This window comes from Ostrinia furnacalis, unplaced genomic scaffold (genome assembly GCF_004193835.3).
Source record: "Ostrinia furnacalis isolate ACB-3 unplaced genomic scaffold, ASM419383v2 OfSCF0419, whole genome shotgun sequence".
NCBI lineage: Eukaryota > Metazoa > Arthropoda > Insecta > Lepidoptera > Crambidae > Ostrinia > Ostrinia furnacalis.
In genome coordinates, this window is record NW_021130658.1 from 153,630 (window position 1) to 180,180 (window position 26,551).

General features: G+C 38.4%; 2 protein-coding genes across 4 annotated transcripts; one reads left to right on the forward strand and one right to left on the reverse strand.

Annotated features, from left to right (window-relative positions):
• Positions 1–233: 233 nt before the first annotated feature.
• Positions 234–16,979, forward strand: Trp1 (translocation protein 1). 3 transcript variants are annotated; one of them, XM_028320621.1, is made up of 9 exons: positions 234–391; positions 4,799–4,925; positions 9,746–9,879; positions 10,782–10,901; positions 11,251–11,456; positions 13,221–13,407; positions 13,833–13,990; positions 14,455–14,559; positions 15,409–16,979. In XM_028320621.1, exons 1-9 carry the CDS (start codon positions 356–358, stop codon positions 15,530–15,532), a joined length of 1,197 nt encoding a protein of 398 aa, XP_028176422.1. In that variant the 5' UTR covers positions 234–355; the 3' UTR covers positions 15,533–16,979. The 3 variants fall into 3 exon arrangements, with proteins under 3 accessions (XP_028176422.1, XP_028176434.1, XP_028176428.1); XM_028320627.1 differs by lacking the exon at positions 234–391 and adding an exon at positions 2,908–2,988; XM_028320633.1 differs by lacking the exon at positions 14,455–14,559 and having other exon boundaries at positions 235–391.
• Positions 16,980–18,455: 1,476 nt separating this feature from the next.
• LOC114364521 (4-hydroxyphenylpyruvate dioxygenase) lies at positions 18,456–26,090 on the reverse strand. Its single transcript, XM_028320710.1, has 9 exons — positions 25,981–26,090; positions 23,831–23,920; positions 23,260–23,364; positions 22,495–22,710; positions 22,110–22,210; positions 21,896–22,000; positions 20,906–21,113; positions 19,969–20,208; positions 18,456–19,508 (listed from the first exon to the last, which is right to left on the reverse strand). The coding sequence occupies exons 1-9, from the start codon at positions 25,981–25,983 to the stop codon at positions 19,434–19,436; spliced, it is 1,143 nt and encodes a 380-aa protein (XP_028176511.1). The 5' UTR covers positions 25,984–26,090; the 3' UTR covers positions 18,456–19,433.
• Between the last annotated feature and the right edge of the window lie 461 nt (positions 26,091–26,551).

Consider the following 26,551-nt stretch of genomic DNA (forward strand, 5'->3'; position numbering starts at 1 on the left):
GCTAGAAGATGTAGTGTGGTTAGGCCTCCTGCCTGACCGATCATTTGGTGAGGGTTGCAGGAAGCACCGGGCAACGCATTATCAGGAATAGCAGGACCGGTATAAGCGACGTGAACGCCATCTATTGCAATTATTGTGCAATCAATTTGTTTTGGAATGATTAATGCTTGAAACGGAACATGTTTTTTTTTCATTCATTCGATTTTCGGAGATGCTGATTGGCCAATCTCGAAGTTGATGATCTGTCATTATAAGTGTCATCGTCAGTCAGACAAGAAACAGAAAAGTGGAAACTGGAAATTGTTCATTCATTTCAGGCAAGAAATATCCGCAACGTTGACAAATTTTATTTACAATGGCAGACAAAAGGAAAACTAAAAAGCGTAAAGAGGTGAGTGCATAATTAAACATAAATGTGGCATCTGAAAATGTGGTGTGTGTTGTTTTTGTCTACGTTTCTGTAATTCCGTATTGCGGTTTTTCCCTCAAGGAATACGTGCGTCTTTATTTTCCCTGAATCATATGGTGGAAATGAATTCTGTCTATGTATAGCCTAATTCAACGTAGTCGCACAAAGGCGTCCTTCCTGTGACGCGCATTGTTTGTTGGGACTCAAATATATCATTGTATGTTGTGCGTAGTTTTACGTGCTTGCATTTAGTGATTCGGCTATTTTGGTTATTCATCCAACATGTCATGAGCATGCTTCATCCGCCGAGTAAACAATAAACATACTGCACTTTTCAGGAACAAAGTATTCACAAAGAAAGTAGTGAAATATTTTATACTGAAAGTGCCTACCGCGTCATTTTTTATCGTGGAACTTACTATCGTAATGTATTATAAATTATTACCAGTTGTGGCCTAGGTAACAATTTGATTAATATTCTAATTAAACTGGTTTTTGTGTTAATTTGTTGTCAATTACAAGCACATTAATCAACATCAAATTTCTTAAATAATTTTGTGATGTGATTTCCATTAAATCGTGATTCCTAAAATACATCATTGATTGACACATTGCTTGCTTTATTAAAGTTTGATTGTTGTTATTTTTGCAGCGAAAAAAGGTTTGTCCATATCATATTAAATTTTCACATTTTCAAGTGTTATGTTTGCTTCATTGACACCAAAGTATGTTTATCGTGAGTCACATTTGAATCGCACTCTGCTTTTTTTATGTTTTCTACAATTGACATTAATTATCTTGAAATTATTATAATAAATATTACTATCTTGAAATTGGGGTAATTTTTTATTTGTCTCTTTTACATTGCAACACGTGCTACCAACTTTTGTACAAAATAAAAATATTTCTTTACTTGCACATATACTTCAAGAGTAATATACCTAGAAAGGTTGTTGACACCATTAAAAATAATTCCAATATCCAAATCCTTTAAAAAAATACTTCAATAAATCATTTAGGTAAGCGTATAGTAGATAGATTAATGGAAATTCATGCGCAGCTTACAAAACTTAAGTTAAAATCATCATTTGTCCTGAAAGCAATAATGTCTTTCAGACGATAACCATTAAATAATAAGATCATTAAATAAATATAATATCTGTCTTAAATTACTGATTAAGTTAGGCTTTGTCGGAGCTAATCATTTGTAGCGGCGATATTTGTAAAATAACATGTAACGCCTAACTACATAGTCCATTGTTTTCGTCCGCATTTTCCAGGCATTTGATAGACGTAAAACCTTTAAATATTAATTTCATTACATATAATATCTGTCTTAAATTTTATAATATAAGCTTAGTTGGAGTTAATCGTTTGTAGTGGCGATACTTTCAAAATAGTAGCGACTAACTACATAGTCCATTGTTTTCGTCCGCGTTTCTAGGCGTTTGATAGACGTAAATCCCGTGCATAATAAGCGTACTGCGAAAACGTGGCTCGTGTAACAAAATTAAATATTAAACCATTGAAAATATTCAGGTTAAGTATGAGGAAAAGTCTGTCTTGTATTGCATCATACAAAATATACAATAATTGATTACTCCTAAGTAATCCTAATTTTTCATTTGAACAAGAATAGTATCGAAAGTAATAAACTTCATTATGCACGCTACGATTTGTGGTGTTCGTTCAACATACATGCTCGACAAATGCGCGCGCTCGAAAAACGCGCAAGCTCAAAATACGAGCACGCTCGAAAAACACTTTCGAAAATCGCTAGGATGGGACTTGACGAATGTGGGATAACCCGTGGGAAGAAACGTAAACGAAACGACAATAGGTAAAGGATGCGCCAACGTCGCAGTAGCAGGAATCAAAGGAGTTTTTATTGAATAATTTTGAGCATCGTATAGCGTCATTATTTTGCTTCATCGCCTCAGGTGTAACGACATAACTGTTTACAGTTGTTTTATAACCGTGCTGCAATTTATTAAAAAAAATTACAGGGTTTAACCTAACGAAAAACTGGTCATTAATACGCTTAGGCTTGAGTTGCACCACTTTAACAGTAACTATGACGATAACCGGTGTTTTTTGTATGGAGTTTGACAGATTTTTTATGTTTGTTAAAGTAAGATGGTGCAAGCCAGCCTTTAACTTCTTTCTCATAACTCTGCTATAATTACCACACAGTAGGTATGGACATGAAACAGACCTATTTACAGTTAAAAATACTGAAATTGAAAGTTTGTGTAAAATGCTCATTATCAAGCTTAACTTATTGCTTATTAATCTTTATTTTAAATTCGTATTCTCATTAGGATTAAACATACTTTGAGATTTTTATTCAAATATCATGCTCTAATTAAAAATATCTCGCACAATAGTATCGTAGTGATGGTAGGCTTACTTCTTCCACCATGCCCAATCCATCGAAAGAAGTTTGTTATACATGTAATTCGTTCTGCGACCTACTTTCACCGGTCGGTGGACGCACAACTCGCATAACTGTCCTAGTGATAGGTAGTGCCAATATAACTCTAACTGTGCTTTTTAACTGTGCTATGGCTAGGGAGTTTGTGAGTATTTTTCCAGAAGGATTTTGTTTTTGTGTGTTTTAAGTTTGGAAACTGTGACTGTGTTTGTGTTCTTTTTGTTATCTAAAAAAACGTTCTGCCTTCTCTGTGTGATATTCTTATTACTTTCTTTCTTTACTGTCTTCCTATTCACGTTTTTTTTTTATTTATTTAGTTGCCGATAATATACGATTATCGGTAGTAACTCTCCTTTATTACTTTTCTATCTTTAAGTGGTATTTCCTGAATAGTCTGACAAAGAGCGACCTATATTTTAGGTTGGTGTAAGGTAAGAATTTGAACTTCTCTCGAGAGTCCACAACCTTCTTAGGTCAGGTATATTAGATCTATAGAGGGATTTAAGTGGTGGGAACAACGAGAAGAAGATCCGTCCCGTAAATCACTTTCATTTGTTTAAACGTGGATATCATTTTTGTGAGTTACGATGTTAATTGCATTGGCAATAACAACTGGTGGCCTAACTTATCTAAAATAAATGGGACTTCGTAAGCGTGAAAATAGTTTGAATAATATTTCCGTTTTTGCGACATTTCTCTTTACTGCTCCGCCCCTATTCTCTGTAAGGTGGTGTTATACATATAGCCCAAATAAAGCCTTCCTCGATAAATGGGCTATCCAACACAAAAAGAATTCTTCAAATCGGACCAATACCTAGTTTCTGAGAACTCTAGTTCAAACAAACAAACTCTTCAGCTTTATAATATAAAAATATAGATTAAATAACTTTGTCTTAATCTTCGCGTATCACTGTCAAGCTATTAGCTACTTACCATAGTTAGGTAATGCATGTTAATCACCAGCAGTTCAAAGTCATGGTCATCTTCATTCAACGTCTTACGTAACGCCGGCATTCTACTAGGTCGCATACTGTAGAACTGCTTTAGTTCGCTTTGCCAAAAGTTTTTAGAGCATGGAATTTTCATGAAAATCTGCAATTCTTTATGTAATGGCCTTAAGAAAACAGTATATCCCAATGTCTAGTTAGACTTATATTTATTTAGGAGAACGTCTTTTTAAACTATAGACTATTCAAACGACACAGCATATCAATTGAAACAATTGTTGTACTCAAAAGTAGCTCTTTTTGCACGGAAACAAGGTTTTCAAGATCAACCTTTTACATTTGTTAAAGTGGACGATGTTACATGGACGTAGGTTTTTTTTTGATAAATTCATATCCTACTGAAATGTTCGTGAATCTTCTTTACGTAGTTTTTGTCATTTATACACAGCTGTGTAAAGCCCGTAAATATGTTTTACAAAGGTTTATCAATTTACAAGCTTTTGTTTACTTTATTAATAAAATAGTACATTCAAATCGGGAACTAATATCAGACGTTAAAACATTTTGACGGCCACAAGTGGTCTAGCTAGTTGGTCTTCCGAGTCAGATTACTAATGTGTAAATGAGAAATATTTATATTGCGAATGTAACTATGAGTATCTCTGTTTGTTTGTTCTGTTACTTTTTCGCGCTGAGCCGATTTAGATACAATTTGGTAAAGAGATTTATTAGGATCCAGGAAAACATAGAATATTCCGGTTTAGGAAAGTAGACACTCTCGGCTAGACTTATTCGTACGTGTTCCACAGTAAGACACTTCGTGTTTCAAACTTCAAAACTCTTTTGACTCGGGTGCAATACCGACAATAATGATCTGAAGTCAGGCGAGGCGAGGCGAGGCTGCACGAAACGAACTGAAGTTCGTGTCCACACTACTACTTCGACTAACTTCTGCCAACTTCGCAAGTTGTATAGCTGAGTTATAACAATTATTATTTATATCCACAGGAGTTTGGCGAACCAACTGAATCTGAGAAGCCGACAAGCCAGGAGTTATCGGTGGCGAAATGGCTGAAGGCCAACGTGCCTACAAAGAAGACCAAGTTCTTGAACCATCATGTCGAGTATTTCACAGGTCAGTTAAAGTTTTTAATAAGTTAACCGTAGAGCTTTGTGAAATAAACTTAGGGGACGTATTTTTACATATGAGAAAGAATTTAAATTCACATATGAAACTTATGAATCGCTTAATTTTAATATTTTGGGTATTTTTCAGAGGAGAACCACTGATGAATGTAGGTGTTGTTATTATAATAAATTCTTTATAACACCTACAGTTTTCGTTTACAAAAACGGAACATGGTGACTCAAAAATGTAGAGCAAATACCGTTACAAATTCTTATAGAAATTAGAATTCGATGCTTACAAAATTACGCCTCTTAACCAAACGGTTAATATCTACAACGGTAGATAATAATAAAAACAATATAAAAAGGTTAAGGACTTTATTACTAGGAGTTCAATTTAGAACTCTGACACGTTCTCGGAATTTAAACGAATGACGTAAATTGACCAATGGTAACATCATGGCGTGACTGGCGTGACTCTACTGTGTCAGTATGTCGTAGTAGAGTCGCATTCTCGTCACGTCTTCACAAATTAATTTCACTCTTATGTCCGTATTAGTACAGACGCTCAAAAGTAGATTCAATTTCAAGTATAGATTTAGGCTTTCAATTGGTTGGAGTTCAATTTTCGATTAACACTTAAGGACTCGCTAATGGGTCTAACGGACCGATCTGACCGGACAGTTCTTCAATTTTTGTGTAATAACTTTTAAAGTTTGACGTTTGCGTTGCGATGTTTTCGCTCTTAGTACCTTTCCCCGACATTGTAGCACAGCCAATAGCGGTCATAATCATCAAATAGCCCACTGCATGTGATTGCTACAGACGAAAAATGTGTTTTTGAGTCCACTGAACCCGGTAAACAAGGTGTTTTTTTTAATGTTTTGTACTAATTTATCATTAATTGTTAATTGGTATAAGTAAGCAAATCATAGTAGTTTACGAAAATAAACAAGGTATTTTTTTAAATAATGAATTACAGAAATTTTCAAAAATAACCTTTATTTTGCCAAAAAACCTTAAATTTTTTAAATAAGTTGTTATTTTAGAAAAAGGCAATAAATATGACTATTTGGTTTATTATTTTGTCTTTGTTTATATCATATTATCCTTCTAATAAAGTAGATTTCACTTTTATTAAGAGTTTTTGAAAAATACATAAGATTTTATATACTGGGTCCAGCGCACCCGGTGGCGAGTATGACTGTTACAAATTAAGGCGCGAGTCCTCAAGTGTTATAATCACAGGACCGAATATTTTTTTTTGTTTTTCTGACGCTAGGTTTTTATTGTTCTATGGAAATAATCTAAATACTCATGCAACCTCGTCCATGTCCAAATTAGTCCACACTATGCCACTGAACACTGATGTTACGAGTAAGTATATCATTGCAATGGTATTCATTGTTAATAGATGTAAATCAAAACATTACCATAATGACAATTGCTAATGACTGTGCATTAGATAAAATAAGTAAAATCAAGCTAAAGTAGAACCTGATGATCGTCTGTATTTTTATAAAATTAAATGATGGCGAAATCAATATAAATAAGGGTTCTTTGCCTTGTCTTGACTACGGAACCTTAAAAGCCATGAAAAATCTTTTTCAACTCGCGTCATTTTGACCTACGCCATGTGTAGTCGAGGAACAAATCAATTCAATGCAGCTACACATTCTTCACAATGAAAACAACTTAATTGGGGAAAACTACTAAACGAGTAACGACACATCGCTGTTAAAGAGTTTCAACAAATAAATCAATCATTATAACTACCGAATTCTTTACTTATTTCAATATTTACACGTAAACATTGTTGTGAACATTGTTATTTATTGGTATTTAATATTTCGTCGTCGTCGTCAAACAACGTCGCATGTCTTCATACGTCTAATCTGTTTTAGGCATAAAACTACTCTTAAGTTGCTCCTTTAAATGATTTTACTATTTAATATTTTAAACTATTATGTTGCATTTTTTACTATAATAATATATAAAATAGATATTGTTGCAATAAATCCCGTGAAGTGATGATTTTACTATTATTTTTCAAAATTCATAAAAATATCGAAGATACAGAATCAATCACCGGGGGATGTGATTATTCTAAAGCATTTTACAGACGTGTTCTTTTTGATCAACTGATATTAGATCCTTCTTTGTTTACGACGACGTCGATTTATTCCCTAGTTTGTTTGTATGTAGTTGCAGAATTTTGCATATTTTGGCTATAGGTACGCATTACTCTAGAAATTTCAGCCGGCAGCAAAGTTGTTAATATCCGTCATGTTGCGCTCTGAGAAAAGATCACCATCACACTATATGTACACTATCTATCGTGTACCGTTACTGACTACCGTCATGGGGTTCATGGTGCAAAACACGGACAATGACAAACGTCACTATAGCGACACGTTATCTTTGTAGACAGCATAATTACGTTTTTTCTGTAACATAAATCCTCGCAGACACTAGGCAGATTAAAGACAAGACAAATTAAAGTCTACTTAACGTTATTATTTATTAAAACCCTTGTAAAAACAGACAATAAGAACAATTGCCAAGCATTATACTGATTAAATTACTTAGCGGCAATTTACATAAAACGACAATGAAGAAACAACTATTGTGCAATTAGAGCAATCATGATCTTTTGATTAGCCATGCAACTATGTAATGAGTTACTGACCTACAGCATGATGACGTTAAAACGGAGGGAAATAAACACTTCAGTAAATCATCATCATCTGATCATTTCTTAGAGTTTTGGTCTACACTCCCCACGCTGCAACGTTATACCAGGCCTGTTCATCTCCGCGAGTTTACATCGCAAACAAAACACGCAAGATGGCCCACCTACAGGATACTATTCGACAAGGCCTCACATACGAGCGAACATTGACTCACGCACGCGTATTCTTGTGTACCTATGATGGAAGAAAATAAAGAAAATGGTGTACTAAATACTGTGCAGTATTTAACTGCCTAAATAATAATAAAAACACAGAATGTACTTTTTTAAGTTGCCTCAAGACACTGAGAGGTAAATAAGTAGTTAATATTATTCGTGATAATTCATGCTAAATCATGTATTTCCTCCGCCATTTTCCGCAGTTTGGCACCTCACGTCACTTCATTTTACAGAAGTCAGCCCTATAGCTTCGGCGCAATGCCGATCACTGACGTTTGTCAACAAAATGGTGCTTGACTCTTGCAGGCTAAATTACACCATATTGTTAATGGAGCATACATTTTTTTTAAATTTTACCTTCGCGAAGTAAAACTTCTGTACGTAGTAATTATTATTATTCTGTGGTTAAACATATTAGATGAATGTGACATATGATGTGCCCTGGGCGCCCAACAACTGCCGCAGGAAGATTTAATGCTACTGACAACGCCACTCTTGTATCAGAGTTTTGGGCTGACACTGTGTAGGTTTGTTGTCGACACGACAAGAACAGCAGTTCTAGCTAAACTAAATGGGGAGAAAATCAGTAAATAAAATGTACTTGGATATTTTGTAGAGTCTAAAGTCCTAATCTATACAAAGTTGTACATGCTATGGGTATAAGACAACGCTGCAACGGATATAAACATACGTAAATATATTTTTTTGTAAATACGTAAGTAGTAACCAGTGACAGGAATAAGCAGTAGCATAGTAATTGACAAAATAATATGTTTATTTTTGTTGCAAAACCGCGAAAATTTTCGTGTCCCCATAAATATCTAACCTAGATCCAATGCATCTTGAAGGCTTGGAATCATGTCACTTGAATCCTCAATTACTTGAGTAATGACGACGTAAGATATGATTCAATGAAGCAAAGAGCCACTTTTAGTTTTTATGGGCCGCTAATAAAAACCATAGCTTTGTAAACGGGTTATCGAGCTGTTTTAACTGCGTAGAGCGTTAACATGGAACTAATCGTAGCGATAAAAATGACCTATTTATGTAAATTATACAAACTTTGTTATCGGAGGACGAATAAAACATCAAAGATTTTTCGTTATTGTAACCTATGTATGAATGTTAGGTTAACGTTCTATACTTCTTTATTTTCAACCGACTTCAAAAAAGGAGGAGGTTCTCAATTCGACCCGTATGTTTTTTTTTCTATGTTTGTTACGCGATAACTCCGCCAATTATGAACCGATTTGAACAAATCTTTTTTCGGCGTATAGGTAATACCTCAAGGGTGGTCCCATTTAAATTTAATAATAGAAAAAACAACCCCCAAGGGTGGAAAATTGGGGATGAACTTTTTTATACGCAATATCTCCGCCGATTATAAATCAATTTGAACGATTATTTTTTTGTTGAATAGGTATTATCAAAAGGGTGGTTTCATGCGAATTTGAAGAAAATATTTCACCCCTAAGGGTGGAAAATTGGGGATGAACTTTTTTATTCGCAATATTTTTAATTTTTAGTTTTTTTAGTGTTCACGCATTTGAAGTCGGTTTTATTTTTTTAAAAAGGTAATTATTTCAATTAATGTCTTTCGCACTCTCTATAATCCTGTCTTGTGGTCAGCATAGTTGAACACCGTTATTCAAATAATTTGCTTCCTTTATCGATAGTCCATTAATGTTAACTTCGTTAATTAATATAAAGTAAATGCCTCAGTGGTACCAAACATTAGGCTATACATTAGCACCTATCACAACGACGGTCGCACCTGGTGTTAAGTGAGATGCAGTCTAGGATGGTACATATCTGCCCTGTAACTGCCTTTTCACATCCCACAGTTTAACTTCATTCGCCGTTGTCTGTAATAACTTTTTTCTGATGTAAACTAATTCAAAATATGTTTTTTCTAGGCGCAAAAGCAGTTGACGCGCTACTAACGTCCAAATGGGCTACGGGGAAGAACCCGGTCTTCACCACGCGCCATGACGTCACGGACTACCTGCATCAGATGCTCTTGCACAAACTATTCCACAGGGCTAAAAAGGTAAGTTGTTTATTTCATGATCAGATTATTTAGTTTTCCTGTAGGAGTACTACCCTCTAATTTACCAGTGGCAAGCAGGGTTCGAAGTTATCAAGATAATTACGCTTCGTGATAATTATCAGATAATTATCGGATAATTATCAACAGTGTAAGATACATATTTGTCATATTGTTTCATAAGAAATTCTGATGTTACGTTGAGATTGTTGCTTTATGTTTTTGGTTACTGATTGTTGTCAAGTTATCCATTGCTAGTCGCATAAAGCGTTGTGGAAAATAGATATATATTTTGACGCTAGTTAACGAGTAATCGTTATGGAGCTAAATAGATAGGTTTTAGAATTATCTATGTTAAAAAACGTCCACCACAGTCCACACGAGTTTGAAAACTTCGAATACAGTTCACTTTTACGAGCGCATTTTTTTGTTATTATCAACTGATAATTATCCATCTGTTATTATCAAGATAATTATCATGATAATTATCATTTCGAACCCTGGTGGCAAGTAGAATTATCATCATCATCAAGCCATGTAGTTTCCAAAACTATTCTGACGTTTGATTCTCATATGACATTGACATTACGTCAATGTCACTATGACAGCAGCTCATTGGCTATAACGATACCGCTATTTTAACGTTTTATATTTTTCACAATTAACAGTAGTAAATTAAGCCGTGTGATTCCGGCAGAGTACCACCTCCACTCTTCGTAAAAGGCAACTAAGAGATGATTTGCTATCATTTTCTGGGGGCACGGCAGTGCCCCCACCAAGTCGAGCATAAAGGTTTTTTTGATGCCTAGGAGTGGTTGAAGAAGTCTTCTATGAAGACAATCCAGGAGATACTCATACGAACTAATAATTCAACGTTATTGTATTGAAACCTTACCTATTTTTAGGTGCCGGTCACTGAACAAGAGTTAAAGGGAAAATCCAAAAAGAAAGATGCAGATAAGACCAGCAAGAGTGGCGACGAGAAAGACGGAGAGAAAAGCCAGGCCAGTGCCTGTGAGGGCAAGGTAAATGCAGTGTTATTTAATGGATTATTGAGTAAATAGAGTTGTATTGAATATCTGTAAAATTTTAAACTTAATATGCAATAAAAAATTTGAATTTGAAAAAAAAAATTAAGTCCTCAACTGAATGAATAGGATATTTATAACGTCACTTGTTCTCTAACATGGCTAAAAAAAGCCAGATGGCTTTTTCATGTTTATCTTATTTTGAAAACGAATTGGGATTTCATTGGAAGTCGTGCTTTAGAATATTTTTTGCACGTGCTTGGCTGTCGTTCGTAAAAACAATCATATCGATCAATCGGTTTGTATTATTAAAATATTATTCGAATGAATGATTTTATATTTCCAGGACAAAGACAGCAAAGACAAAGAGAAAGAGAAAAAGAAACGCAAGATCCGTCTCGAGATGCATCTGGACCAGGTGTTCCTGGATACAGCGGATGCTTACGTGTGGATCTACGACCCGATGCCGTGGTACTACTGGGTGTGCGGCGCACTGGTCGTCTTGGGCACCATCGGAGTTTGTATGTTCCCGCTGTGGCCCGCTACTGTCAGGTAAGATATTTATGGAGAAACGCAAGATCAGTCTCGAGATGCATCTGGACCAAGTGTTCTTAGACAGTGGAAGCGTACGTGTGGATCTACGACCCGATGCCGTGGTACTACTGGGTGTGCGGCGCACTGGTCGTCTTAGGAACCATCGGAGTCTGTATGTTCCCCCTATGGCCGGCTACTGTCAGGTAAGATATTTATGGAGAAACGCAAGATCCGTCTCGAGATGCATCTGGACCAGGTCTTCCTGGACACAGCGGACGTGTGCGGCGCACTGGTCGTCTTGGGCACCATCAGTTTGTATGTTCCCGCTGTGGCCCGCCACTGTCAGGTGAGAATATTGATGGAGAAACGCAATATCCGTCTCAAGATACACCTGGACCAGGTCTTCTTAGACACAGTGGAAGCGTACGTGTGGATCTACGACCCGATGCCGTGGTACTACTGGGTGTGCGGCGCACTGGTCGTCTTGGGAACCATCGGAGTTTGTATGTTCCCCCTATGGCCGGCTACTGTCAGGTAAGATATTTATGGAGAAACGCAAGATCCGTCTCGAGATGCATCTGGACCAGGTCTTCCTGGACACAGCGGTCTTGGGCACCATCAGAGTTTGTATGTTCCCGCTGTGGCCTGCCACTGTCAGATGAGATATTGTTGGAAAAACGCAAGATCAGTCTCGAGATTCATTTGGACCAAGTGTTCTTAGACAGTGGAAGCGTACGTGTGGATCTACGACCCGATGCCGTGGTACTACTGGGTGTGCGGCGCACTGGTCGTCTTGGGAACCATCGGAGTTTGCATGTTCCCCCTATGGCCGGCTACTGTCAGGTGAGATATTGATGGAGAAACGCAAGATCCGTCTCGAGATGCATCTGGACCAGGTCTTCCTAGATACAGCGGATGCGTACGTGTGGATCTACGACCCGATGCCGTGGTACTACTGGGTGTGCGGCGCACTGGTCGTCTTGGGAACCATCGGCGTTTGTATGTTCCCCCTATGGCCGGCTACTGTCAGGTAAGATATTTATGGAGAAACGCAAGATCCGTCTCGAGATTCATCTGGATCAAGTGTTCCTAGACACAGCAGACGGAACCATCGGAGTTTGTATGTTCCCCCTATGGCCGGCTACTGTCAGGTAAGAAACGTTCGTTTCAGCTAAATGACGTACACTGCTGGACAAAGGCCTCCCCCAAGGATTTCCATAACGAACGGTCCTGCACTACCGCATCCAGGCTCTTCCCGCAACCTTCAGATCGTCGGTCCACCTAGTGAGAGGCCTGCCCGCGCTACGTCTACCCGTGGTCGCCATTCGAGAACTTTACTGCACCAACGGCCATCGTCTCTACGAGCTATGTGCCCCGCCCACGTGAGAATGTTGTTTTAGAAACACAGAATTCTTACATACATTCGTACATACAAGCAGTCACAACTGCTCGAGCAGTTGTGACTGCTTCGTGCAGTTGGAATTTCACCGTGCAGTCAAGCACTGACTGCTCGAGCTGTCGATTGCTCTGGCGCAGTTACCAACTCCCACTATCTTTATTACACGTCGCTCTTGTCACTTGTTGAGCAGTTATTACAACTGCCCCAGCAGTTATCAATTGCAGCTTCAAGCTATGACTATGACTGCAAGAGCGTCGTCATTGGTGCGAGTGAGTTGAGATAGTCGCCTCTCCAAACAAAATCCTTCCTAAATTGAGACCATAGCCTCTCCGCTTTTACTTAAAATTTGAATTTGATTAAAATCTTATTTTATTTGTCCACAGAAAAGGCGTGTACTACCTAAGTATCGCAGCGGCCGCATTCCTGGTCATGATAATCGCTCTTGCCGTGCTACGTGTGGTCGTGTTCTGTCTCGTATGGGTGCTGACGCTGGCTCGTCACCACTTGTGGCTGCTGCCCAATCTTACTGAGGATGTTGGATTCTTTGCTTCCTTCTGGCCGCTTTACAAGGTAAATGTAGCGTAGTGTAGCGCGTTGTCGCGTTTTGTAGCATACTGTCGCGTTGTGTAGCGTACTGCCGCGTTGTGTAGCGCGTTGTCGCGTTGTGTAGCGTGATATCGTGTTATGTAGCGTGTTGTCCCGTTGTGTAGCGTACTATCGCCTTGTGTAGCGTGCTGTCGCGTTGTGTAGCATACTCTCGCGTTGTGTAGCGTCCTGTCGCGTACTTTCGCGTGTGTAGCGTATTGTAGTGTAGCGAGACAAAGCTGACATGATGGACACATTCAAACAATTATATTTCACGTAATTATGTAACTAAAACAGTACGGTTTCTCAATAAAATATGAAATCCGTGGCGTTTTAAGTTTTCACAATACCCACTTGATGCCCAAACTTCCCTATTGACTCAATAACTCACCAAATAACATCAATTTCAGTACGAATACCGCGGGCCGGGTTCGGACAGCGATAAAGCTGCCAAAAACAAGAAGAAGCGGAAGAAAGACAAGCAGTCGGACGACGAGGCCGAGAAGCCTCTTCTGCCGGAGCCGCGGCCGGAGCCCGAGGCTAAGGAAAATGTGGAAACGGAAGCTAAGTAAGTGTCCATCCTCGTTTCAGCCAAATGACGTCCACTGCTGGACAAAGGCCTCCTCCAAGGTTTTCCACAATGCACGGTCCTGCGCTGCCCGCATCCAGGCTCTTCCCGCGACTTTTACCAGATCGTCGGTCCACCTAGTAGGAGGCCTGCCCACGCTACGTCTTCCAGCCCGTGGTCGCCACTCGAGAACTTTTCTGCCCGTTGGGGCAGAAAAGTTCTCGATCGTCGCCATCGTCTCTACGAGCTATGTACCCCGCCCACTGCCACTTGGTTTTAGCTCGCTTACTATGGGCCTCATAAGAAAGCTCAAGGTCACCCAAAGGGCGATGGAGCGGGCCATGCTTGGAGTTTCCCTGCGTGATCGAATCAGAAATGAGGAGATCCGCAGGAGAACCAAAGTGACCGACATAGCTCGCAGAATTGCTAAGTGTCCATCCTACTTCCTACTTAACATTATAAAGGCGAAAGTTTGGATGGCGGAAGAAAGAAAAGCAGTCGGACGACGAGGCGGAGAAGCCTCTTCTGCCGGAGCCCGCGGCTAAGGAAGATGTGGAAACGGAAGCTAAGTAAGTTTCGCTTATAAATCTGTAAAGAAATAGCGTAGGGAGTGTAGGCCAAATCCTCAATTTGGCTCTGATCAATGAGGGCTATCGTTTTTATACTTAACAGTTGGCACCCCTGGCGATTGACAGGACCTTACTCTACAGTGGCGCCATCTTGATGATTGCAAACGCGATAGTCCTCCTACCACTTTAGCGCTCACCAGTTGGCGCCACTGTCTTCGCTACTAGCAAGTGACAGGACCTTACTCTACAGTGGCGCTAACTGATGAGCGCTAAAACGATAGCCCTCATTGGAATTTTGGCAAATTAACTTGTCCTCCTCAAGTCCACTGCACTAAAATCAAGTTAATTTAATTCTTTTTAAAATGTTAATTTATTGTTCTTACCATTTTTCCCCAAACTGGCCAAAGTGAATTTTCATGTCATCTTCCTCTAATAGGAGAATACCCCGGATTTTTTAAATATTTCTAAGTTAATTGTATACTTACAAAAATATCTTATTGGGACCCGTGGGCTGAGTTTTACATAGTCCTCAGCTAGACAGAAATACCTCCTTATTATGCGTGCACCACAAAAAATTAAAAACCCTTACCCTCAAAAGACCGAAATATTCTGCCTATTGCAATTTAAAAGTTATATTAAGGTCGTAGCACACAAACTTATTATCTTGCAAAAGGATGAACAGTTCAACATCGTATCGCCTTTTGCTGCAAGGCGTGGCGTTTACGTTAAGGCGCGAATAAGTGTGCGTTGCAGTATAACCGTTTCCGAGTGTGCTTCGTCTTTAAGTTTATTTACGGTTATACATTTAATTTGTCGCATATTTACCAACCCTATTTCTTATTTCCCCAGAGAGGACGCTCCGACCCAAGACAAATCGGAATCCGAATCCGAGAACAGCCAGCGCTCGTCCACCGACCGAGACTTCGAGATGGTCGACCCGGCTGACCTGGAGCCCGACCCGAATAACACATAAGTGCTTATCCAACGCGGGCTGGGACAGGGTATACTTTGTAGGTTGGTACTGTTTGTAGTGAGAGGCACTTGTCCCGACGGAAAAGCGAGTAATTGCTATAGTCTGGTCCGTGAGCACGTAGAATTTTGTCCAATGACCCCAAGCTACCCATCCTTATCACTTGCGCGTAATTATGTTGCTATCGCGCTTGCACACTCAGTGCGGGTGCCAGTCGCACAGTCGCGACAGCAATATAATTACGCGCGAGCGATATGGATGGGTAGCTAGGGGTCATTGGACAAAATTCTACGTGCTCATGGACCGGGCTTTAACTATTATATTTGTTCGCTCAAGAAACATACATTAAAGTCTGTGCTTACCATTAAGCGACAGCCCACATTGAGTGACAAAACGCGGCCATATAACGTATGCGCACGTCATTCATTTCATATATTAGCTGTCGTTGCGACTCCGCGACATGTCGCGACGACAGGCTAATAATATGAAATGACGCGCGCATGCGTTTTGTGGCCGCGTCTGTCGCCGCGTTTTGTCGCCAATGTGCGCTGTCGCTAAACATACTCGCTAGCGACTGACGACCGATAAAAATACTTGAATGTATTATAGCACCCCTGGAGGGTTACTTTCAAGAACTAAAATAGTCGTAGATTTTTAGGGTTTTACAACGAACCTTTTTACGCATTCGTTAGCGAGTACGTTCAATGTAAACTCATGGTAGAGCTACTGAACGTCAAGTTGTGTCACTGTGCTTTAAGCCTTATCTTAATAGGTAAAACTTGCCCAATCTGATCATTGAATGGTGACCAAATCGGCCAAATATTACCTACCAGCACAATGACACAACTTGACATTGACGTTTCTTTAAATAGTTATTAGATAGGCTGGGTTGCGCCATCTTATTTTAACTTTGACAAATGTCAAAAAACTGTCAAACTCCATACAAAAACACCGATTAACGTTATAGTTACCTTCAAAGATAGGTGGTGCAACTCAGTTAACAGTTAGTCGTTTTCTCTTTGGCGGAGGGATAAGTGCCATAGACATTGAAAATACGCAATCTATTGTCGATACACATGTGACAAATATTGCATGAGTAAGTTGCATATTTTATAATAATATGTAGTAGTTTGATGTTGTGTATCGTCAGTATATTACATATTTTTATGTTATATATGTATGTGTGAAGGTATAGCAACTAGTGTTGATATCATATCTTCATTATATGCAGATGTAATAAATAAATATTGAAGCGAAATTCTTGCATAGCCAGCCATGATGTAATTTTGGTAATATAGAATTATAAAAATGTCAATGTAAAATTTTATTAGTAGTTTTTATAATAATTTGTTTTCTTTTTATAAATAAATTACTGGCATTGTATTAAATGCATTTGTAAAAAGGTAATCATTTTAGCTATTTTAAGATGTGTATTATGTAGGAATGACATTAATAAAATTGGCGATGATATAAAATTTAAAGTATCGACAACTAAACCAAATGAAAACTTTATGTTTTGCATTTATTTATTGCGTATTTATTATTTTGTAATGCCACCTGGAGGGAAAGTACTCTCTTAATATTGTAGATAGACATTTTTTCTCAATGAAAACATTCCTTTATTTTTGAAAAGAAATAGAACTGCATTCAAAGATTTCCAAAAAATTACTTGCCACACCCGGAATTCGAACCAAGTAAAATCTGGTAAAAATTACAACCTGTATTTTTATTGCATCGATCGTTAGGGTTTAGTATAAGGATGAAATCTCTCTAACAAACTTGATAAATTAAATGAAAGGAAAACCATGAAATCTTAAATTATTTTAATTAAGTATGTACTTACAGGAAATTGTATGGTATGGTAGTGAATTTTCGAAAAAAAAATCGAAATTCTTTGAATGCAGTTCTCTTTCTTTTCAAAAATAAAGGAATGTTTGAAAATTATAAATAACTTGAAAAAATCGAACTGCCTAAGTTTTTCAAGTTATTTATAATTTTCAAATTAGTTTGAGATGCGACTCTTAACGCTAAAAATTAAATAACTATGTAAAGGAATGTTTTCTTTCAGAAAAAAATTCTATCTACAGTATTAAGAGTACTTTCCCTCCAGGTGGCATTACAAAATTCCACCCTGTATGTATAGGTGTTTTGTATAGGTTTGGACTGTAATAGATAAAAAGTATACCCTTTCCTAGCATGGACTGACAGACTAGGTAACATTTAGGCTACAATAAATTCGAAGTATTTGAATATCGTGGGTATTGAAGTTTTTCTAGTATTGAATTCCGCCATTCTTATGCAGGTACTGTGACGCACAAACGCGTTTGATGAAGATTCTATGTGTACGTTTCCGTGTAACATTGTGATACTAAGGCATACCACACTCTGGTCTGTATAAATTAAAAAAATGTTGATTTTACTGCTCAAATACAAAAGTTTTCTACGGGATTAATGTCCAAACTAATTAATGTTTCTATACAAATAACCAATCTGCTGCTATCATTGGTTTATTTGTATGGGAAGATTAGTTTATTTTTAAGATTTTGACATTGGTCCTGATGTGCAGTAAAAGCAAAAGGTAATCATTTTAGTTAGTGTTCTTTATACAGGACTATTACGTAGGGATGTTGGATCTATGAATTCACAATCATATTTAGTACAAATACTATTTGTACTAAATGTCCTTGCTATATACAACTTTTACTCTTACGCGTTTGTGAGTTGCATAATCTATAGTAAATATACATAGATAATAAATACGGTTAGTGATGCACGGTTCATCTCGATAATCTCATAAAATATAAAGCCTGAATTTTGAAGCTTTGTAGTGGCTTTTACATATTTGCGTATTTATCGTGCGCGCCAGTTTTACGAATATGTTTGGCCTCACGACTAAATCGCAAATGTGTATAAGATGTTTATAATGACAACGCACACGATACATTTATTTACAAGATACTTGTGAGTGTATTTTACGAGAAATCCTCACAGAATTGTAACGTCTTTTTGTAAAATGTTGTATCGTGTGCGCCAGTTTTTACATTCAACCTAGACGCATACCTAACGATACTTATAGACGATTTTAGACAAATTATATTCGTTTGTTATGTCCAGCGGTTTTGTGATTATTTTGGTGCTTGTGAATCTGTGGTAACAGCGACATTGGCAAAGGAATCTAGGTTTTACAGCCAACGTGGATTTATTTTTAAATGTTGGCTAAATCTGATTAGCGCTGTCTTTTATAAAGTGATTTGTAGAAAAAATTGAAGGTTTTTACGTATCCCTTTATAAATTGGTGTAAAGAAGGTTTGTTCACTTTATTTAAAGTGTTGGAGATAAAGTGATAATCTTCTTTAGACCTGCAGATTCACATAAAGTTTATTTTGGAATTATGTGCATTTTTTCACATACATACATATCTGTGTGTTGTAAATACGTACTCGTATCAAGATCTAATTGGTGTTAAATATGACGAAACGTATTGATGTTAATCAACGGTAATCCAATAAAACGACAATCTTGTAATAAGTTTTTTTATTTAACCTTTTTATTACAACTTTAACAGCGGGTCGATACACTTGTAATTCTAGGTAGTACAACTCGGTCATGTTAACTGCGCATCTAGCTAGAATGCGTCTCTCCCTTGCACTCAACCGCGTGCCTCCCCGCATTGGCCCCCCTTACCAGGGTCTCGATGTGACGTCACGGCCGCCTGGTGCGCAGTTAACTCGACCGGGTTGCATGTATAAGGGAAATTTTGTATGCTTCTTAGGAATATGAAATATACGAAATCGAAACAGTTGTAACAAGATAACTGAAGATTTAAATGTTTGGTCATTGTTTCATTACAATTTCTTATCTTACATCATTAACTAGGTATGTATTACTTATTCTATAAGTACATTTATAAGTTTCCACGTTTTTCTTGCTCCAATTCTATTGATTCGAAGAGTGTTTTGAAGTTTCCAGCTCCGAAACCCTGAAAAGAAAACGAAGTAAGTACACATCAATTTTTAATATGTGCTATCTCAAACCTATGTTTGAAATTTTTCATAATTATATCGGACTAATACTGACTATTAGAGTAGGCGCACACCGTTGATTTTTCGTCGGCCGATAGTTTAGTCGGGCAGTTGACCAGTATGGGCATGTATGGGAGTGCGCACACTACGCCGATTTGATTTGGCCGATTCTTCATACAATTTAAAATCGGGCACAACTATCGGCCAACTAAAAATCAATGGTGTGCGCCTACTCTTACTGACGGCCTGGTGTACATTATGGGACCTGACCTATTTGCATGGTAAAAGACTGGATCTACCTTACCTGAACGTTCTGGGTATTTTAGTGGTGATGCTACTTCAGATTCAGGTGAGATTTATATGAGCAAAATCGCAAAAACTACTGGAAAAGTGAAGTTACCAGAAGAAGCTACTTACATTATGGTTTCTTCTCTGGATGACTTCTAGGAAAAGAGTGGGGCGGTCCTGAGTATTCTTAGTAAATATCTGAAGCAAGTAGCCATCGTCATCGTAGTCAATCAGGATGTTCAGTCGCTCTAGCGTGTCTATGCTCTCGGCAACGCGGACCTTGCTGTGCTTCAAGCGTTCCCTGATGATGGTGTAGTACTCAGATGGGATGGAGAGGAATTCGACACCGCGGGCACGAAGATTCACGATCTGCAAGATTTGAAACAAATGCGGTTAGGTGTGTGGAAAAGCAATGGAGTGTTCCTTGGAATCTGTGGTAGGTAAGTTGGTTATTTTATTTTGCAGCATTTATATTTTTCTCGTGTCTACGATGTGTATCCGTTATAGGAAACATTAACAGTTTTTTATTGCGTCTTAATTCGATAGTTTGTACTCGATTCTACAGGAGCATGATGCCGAAAGCTAACTCTTTGCACATATAAACTCTACCAGGGGGTCTAGACAAAGTGCAAATTATAATCGCAAACCAGTCGAAAAGTGGTCGAAAAGCCCCTTTTTTGTATGGAGTTTTGACGGATTCGATTTTCGATTCGATCAAAAAGTGCGTTTTGTCTAGGGGGGCAGTTCAACTTGTTACTTATTCAGCATTTGCTTTCTGCTGATGTGCTTATGAGCGAAATGATTGATGAAACTATCACTACTACTACTATTTTGACTACACTACTCTACAATTAGAGCTATCTTGAGACGTGGTTGAGGATTCCGGGTGAAGCTCGCTTCCACCTTCGGCCTGATCATCACTTACCATCAGGTGAGACACAGACCAAGAACTTCCTTTTTGTGGATAAAAAAAATCTTCTACAATGTTCGGTAAGTAGAAATATTTTTTTCTGGAATAATTCGCCACTATCATAAGGAGTTGGGACGTAGGTAACAAAAAACTTACAGCAGTAATAATGTCCTCAGTATTTATAGCAATGTGCTGCACCCCAGCTCCTCCATGGTACTCCACGTACTCCTGGATTTGACTCTTCTTCTTGCCAGGAGCGGGCTCGTTGATGGGCACCTTCACATTTTCCTCCCAGTTGGCCATGACCACCGACCGGAGGGCTGAGTACTCCGTGCATACTTGCTTGTCGTCTACTGACCAGAATCTGGGGACCATTAAGGAATGTTACTAAGTCAGTCTTGACTGTTTGGGTTATTTGTCTGTTAAGTAGATCCTGGCTCAACAGATGTCGAAGTAGTGAGAACGAGTGATGGAAATTGTTGCGTTAATTATTAAGAAACTAGCTTTCCGCCCGCAGCTTCGCCCGCGTGGACTACATTATATAGCCTATAAACCTCACGGAGCCCGAGACCTTTCCAACGAATGCAAAACCGTGGAAATCGGTTTCTGCGTTCTGGAGTTATAGCAGAGTAAATACAAATGAGTAGGTCATCTTCATAGAAACGCACCGAGCACGGTTTGTATGTGAGCGCGCGTCAATACGTATGAAATTCAGCGCACCTCACCGCTAATCCACGCTAAATTTTGTCAGTGTGTGCGTGCGCGCCGCATACGTATTGGCGCGCTCACATACAAACCGCGCTCGGGCGTTTCTATGAAGATGACATACTCATTTGTATTTACTCTGGTTATAGCGTCAGGAAGGAAAACCCGACTTATTTTTATACAGTAGAGATATTTAGGTGAGAGACAGACGAAAGGATTTGTCACAATAAATGCGGTCTACGGTCAAGTCAAAGTGTAGGTACGCAGCGCGCAGCAGGTATGAACAACAATGTAGTAGGGATGAAAGATATTGAGGCAGAATAAGATGGTGAGTAAAGTCCATCAAATTCTCACAGAATAGATGTTCCCAGTTTGATCTTAAACTTTTTGGCTGTTATGTTACTTATTAATTTGTAGTAGAGAAACAGGATAGTAGCTTACCTATGGAACTGGAGGCATTTTTCGTACCACGTTGCGGCGGGCTCCATCTCACCATCAGGCTGGTTCCCCACCACATGGTCGATGAAGTTGATTTCGATCTTTGGCCTGCGAAAATGTTTTAATTCATCATACCACACACAAAAGTTCCAAACAAAACAGTTTGTCTACTTATGTCGTAGATATGTAATTATGTATTTTGATAGTAGGTACTTACAAGAATTTGTTAATCGGGTCGAGGTTGAGTGGAGCATATCCAGGTAGGAAAGATCCAGTATAGTTTGATCTGTCGACCAATGTATGTGTGTTGTCTCCATACTGTGAAAAATAATCAGATTAAAGATACCTAGTTTATTATCAGAAGAAATGAAAATAGGTCCCCAAAAATTTTTACTGGACTTAATAACGCACCCTGGGGAGTGCTTAAGTAGGTACCTACTTCTGATTCTGGATTGGCTTTTCCCGTCCGATAGCCAGACAATATGTTAACCGTTACCAGTTGCTTAATTTTCTACCATATGTAGATCTTTATTCATTACTATTTTTAAACGTAAGATTTGAAACTAGTGAGAAGTTTTCTTAAACATAATTAGGACTGTTACCGTCTTCAAAACCGCCATCCGGACCACTCCATGCTCGTCTTTCTCCTCCCAAATGTCCTTGACTACTTTCGCTCCCTGCTTCCTTGCGTACTCCACAATGTAGTCCAAGTTCTCAACTTGGAAGGCTACATCCTTCACGAAGTCTCCATGGTAGGCCACCTCCTTGTTGAAGGTCGTCTCTTCAGGTTCATATTGCGCTTGGAATACGAAGATGATCTGAAATAAGATGAATATTTACATAATATTATGTAGTCATCTATCGCCCGTATTCACAAACATTGCTATGAGGTCTCACAGTGCACAGTGACAATCGGGCATATGACTCCAGATATCTATGGTCTCTATCACGAATTTTTGCAGATCGATGGAGTCGAACTTGCTATCATGATCGGAGGTAGGTACTTACTACGGAGGTATTCCGTTACTGTAGGTAATAGGTAGATTTTGGCTTTGGGAACTATAAAATTCGCTAATATAATCGGTTGTAGAGCATGCTGACATGGTCATTTTTGCCGAATGTTAGTTATTTCTATTTACTTGATTTGCTGAATGATTTTGTGACGTAAATCAAGTTATCAGATCTCAAAATCACTGGATCTAGCTCTATTACTCTACTTCGTAGGTTCATATCCATCATTAACTATAATTCCATCGTAATATTGAAACGTGTCTATGTCTATCTATGCAAACTTATATTCAAATCACGTCTCGGTAACAAAACAATAACAAATAACTCGTATTATTCTAATAACCATACCGGCTTACCTTATTCAACCTGACTGCGTATGAAGCGGTCTTGCGCACTCCAGTCTCCAGTCCTGCAAAGGCCAGTGGTTCGAAGCCGAAACGCGTCACATAGTAACTCGCTGCCTAGAACAAGTTTTATAAAAATAGAATCAAAAACCTATGCGGACATTTTGATAGGTTAATATGGATATTGGCTGTGATAAAAAATGAAAAAAAATATGGGCATAATATTTTTTGGAGGATTTTGGAAGTTACTTAAAATTTTACATGTATAAGTAGCTCTATTACGTAACTTTATTGCCACAGGATTCATCACTACTTAGTGTCCATTTTCAAATTTTTCAATATTCTATCACTCTATTTTAGCTATGTGGTGCTAGGATAACCTTAAGATAGGTGCCATTTAGGACTACCGTGCCATGACAACTTGTGCAGACGTCCGTTCGCCACAATGATAATTTCCATTTAGGATTCACGATTTTCTTTATAAACTCATTTTTCATTCTTTAAGTGTCGAAGTCTAAAGTATTCACACTTAATTCTCTATTAGCAATATTGATCTGTTGGATATTTTATTAAGTTATCTTACCTGTTTCGCGTTTGAAACCCAATACGTGAGGTGGTCAAATGCAAGGAATCTTCCTGCTTCTGGTTTTTTTCCTTTGTCCGTGTATGAAGTCTGAAAAACATCACTTATTAAAGTACCTACTTACTAGGTATGCTAAGTGCTAACACTGCTACTTTTCAGTCCGATAAAAAACCATAGCTCTAGATGTAGTCCAGTAGAATTAGCTTTTAAATCGGAAATAATTCCTACAAAAGATTTTATTGCTTTAATGGCTTCATTGGTTGCCCTTTAAGACTCTCCTAGGTTTTCGACTTCGACGGAGTTGTGCTTAAGTGGTGGGGGCCCCCGAAAGGGGCGCTTTTTCGGTTTTCCGATTATATCGCGTAAAGGACTTACCCTATCGAAAAGTGGTCTTCCTGACGGTTGAAGGGCATTTAATCCTGCACTAAATAAGACCAAATTCATATTTTTTGGACAAACCGTTCTCGTGCAAATGTTCGGCAAAGTAGAAAATATGTGTATAATTAATGACCCTCTCCACGTCCAATAGCTCGTCACCCGTATGCTCCCAAGCCTTGTAAAGGGTCGCCTTAACCAGCGTATCCCTGTCTAGGCTCACGAGTTGGATTCGCTTATCCTTGTTCGTTCCAGCCGTTCCTTAACTGCGGTTGCTGCACCTCTTCCTGGCACTCTCCTGAACGACTCTGTGTTACCTACTGTGGCTGCCTCTCTTCCTTGTACCCTCCTGTACGATTGCATTGCTTAGCCATATGCTTGGTCTAAGGTTCGACGCCACAAAATCAACTTCGTACGCGTGAAAATAGTTTAAATACTATTTTCCGTGCTTGCAACATTTTTCTTTACTGCTTCGCCTATATTAGTCGTAGAGTGATTGTATATATCCTATAGCCTTCTTCAATTTATGAGCTATTCAACACAAAAATAATTATTTCAATCAAACTAGTAATTCTTGAGATTAGCGCGTTCAAACAAACAAACAAAAAACTCTTCAGCGTTTTAATATGAACTTGTTGTTGTTGATTTTTGGCGTCGAACCTTAGACCAGGCATACGGCTAGGCAACGTAGTCGTGCAGGAGGATACAAAGAAGAGGAGCAGCCACAGTAGGTAACACAGAGTCGTTCAGGTGAGTGCCAGGAAGAGGTGCAGCAACCGCAGTTAAGGAACGGCTGGGACGAATAAGGATAGGCGCATCCAGCTCGTAAGCCTTGATAGGGTTACACTGGTTGAGGCGCTCCTTTTCAATACTTGGAAGCCTGTGTGTAACGAGCCATTGGACGTGGAGAGGGTAATTAATTATACACATATTTTCTACTTTGCCGAACATTTGCACGAGAACGGTTTGTTCAAAACATATGAATTTGGTCTTATTTAATGCAGGATTAAATGCCCTTCAACCGTCAGGAAGACCACTTTTCGATAGGGTAAGTCCTTTACGCGGTATAACCGGAAAACCGAAAAAGCGCCCCTTTCCGGGCCCCCCACCACTTAAGCACAACTCCGTCGAAGTCGAAAACCTAGGAGAGTCTTAATGGGCAACCAATGAAGCCGTTAAGGCAAGTAAATCTTTTGTTTGAATTATTTCCGATTTAATCAATTTTTGTGTTTAATTCTACTGGCCTAATGTATTTCATAAAAAGTTTAAATCGTATAAAACTCAGTGACAGTGTTGACTGTTCCTAATTATTTTGTTTTATTCTTAAAATTGTGACCTGAGTAGGGTAGGTACTAATGGGTAGTTTCTTTAGGTAGGTATTTTTGAAAATTTCAAGGAACTTCTAATCTACGCTAATAAAATAAACTTCAACGTCATAGCAGTTTATCACAGCTTAATTGTAATTTAATTTTCAGTAAAAAAACATTTCAAGTGCGGTTCAGACACGAATCCACCATGTATTGAAACCTTCATATTATGTTAGTTTCAGCCAAATGACGTCCATAGCTGGACATTTGTTTGGCTGAAACGAAAAATTACGTAGAATAAAATATTATTTATGAAGGAATTACACATTCAGTGAATTGGTGCTAAAATAGAATGGAAAGGGGTAACAATCCCAGAAATTAGTTAGAATAAAACCTAACTTCGCGCAAGTCTAAAAAACACCACGTAGGTAATTGAAGTAAAAAGTTTAAAGTAGGTATATTACTTACCATTACCACAAAACCAGCACTTTCAACGAATTTGATTACAGCACGATCCGTATGATATCTGACGTAGAACTAAACGGAACGCGTGCGCGACCTGTTTTATATTTCAACTAGAATCAAGGAATTTATAACGACAATCCACCTTTAAGAAAACAAGATGGGGTTAGGCGGATTCCACACTGACAGGGAAATGAAGTGTTAGAGAATGCCACAGGGTATTAAGTTCGCCTTTTGTAAAATAAATGTGCAAGACACGATGAAGGAGCTGGATCGGGAAGAATGGTATAGAACTATAGAAGATATTTTTAGAAAGAAAGTCGTCTGTACCTGTACTTTCCATCAGGTGAGATGCATGCCAGGAGCTTCCCCATTGTGGATTAACCGATTGAGTCCCAGACGGCATTACGAGTACTTAATTAATGTCATAAGAATTGATTATCTATTGTGTCTAAATTCGCGGAGCTTGAAGGATTAAAAAAAGACAATTATTTTATTTGCGAAATGGTAGTCAATCTAGCTATTAGAACATAAGAACACTGTTAAGTTTGATGTGTCATGATCCTCAATGTGAGGT

What these genes read in the sequence shown, in the direction of transcription:
- Trp1 (XM_028320621.1), top strand. Translation starts at nt 356, where the DNA reads ATGGCAGACAAAAGGAAAACTAAAAAGCGTAAAGAG. An exon ending in TCATGTCGAGTATTTCACAG is followed by an intron (nt 4,926 to 9,745) that starts GTCAGTTAAAGT and finishes TGTTTTTTCTAG; the next exon opens with GCGCAAAAGCAGTTGACGCG. An exon ending in AATGTGGAAACGGAAGCTAA is followed by an intron (nt 13,991 to 14,454) that starts GTAAGTGTCCAT and finishes AACATTATAAAG; the next exon opens with GCGAAAGTTTGGATGGCGGA.
- LOC114364521 (XM_028320710.1), bottom strand. An exon ending in CTGAGGACATTATTACTGCT is followed by an intron (nt 20,209 to 20,905) that starts GTAAGTTTTTTG and finishes CAAATCTTGCAG; the next exon opens with ATCGTGAATCTTCGTGCCCG. An exon ending in TCCAGAGAAGAAACCATAAT is followed by an intron (nt 19,509 to 19,968) that starts GTAAGTAGCTTC and finishes TTTTCTTTTCAG; the next exon opens with GGTTTCGGAGCTGGAAACTT.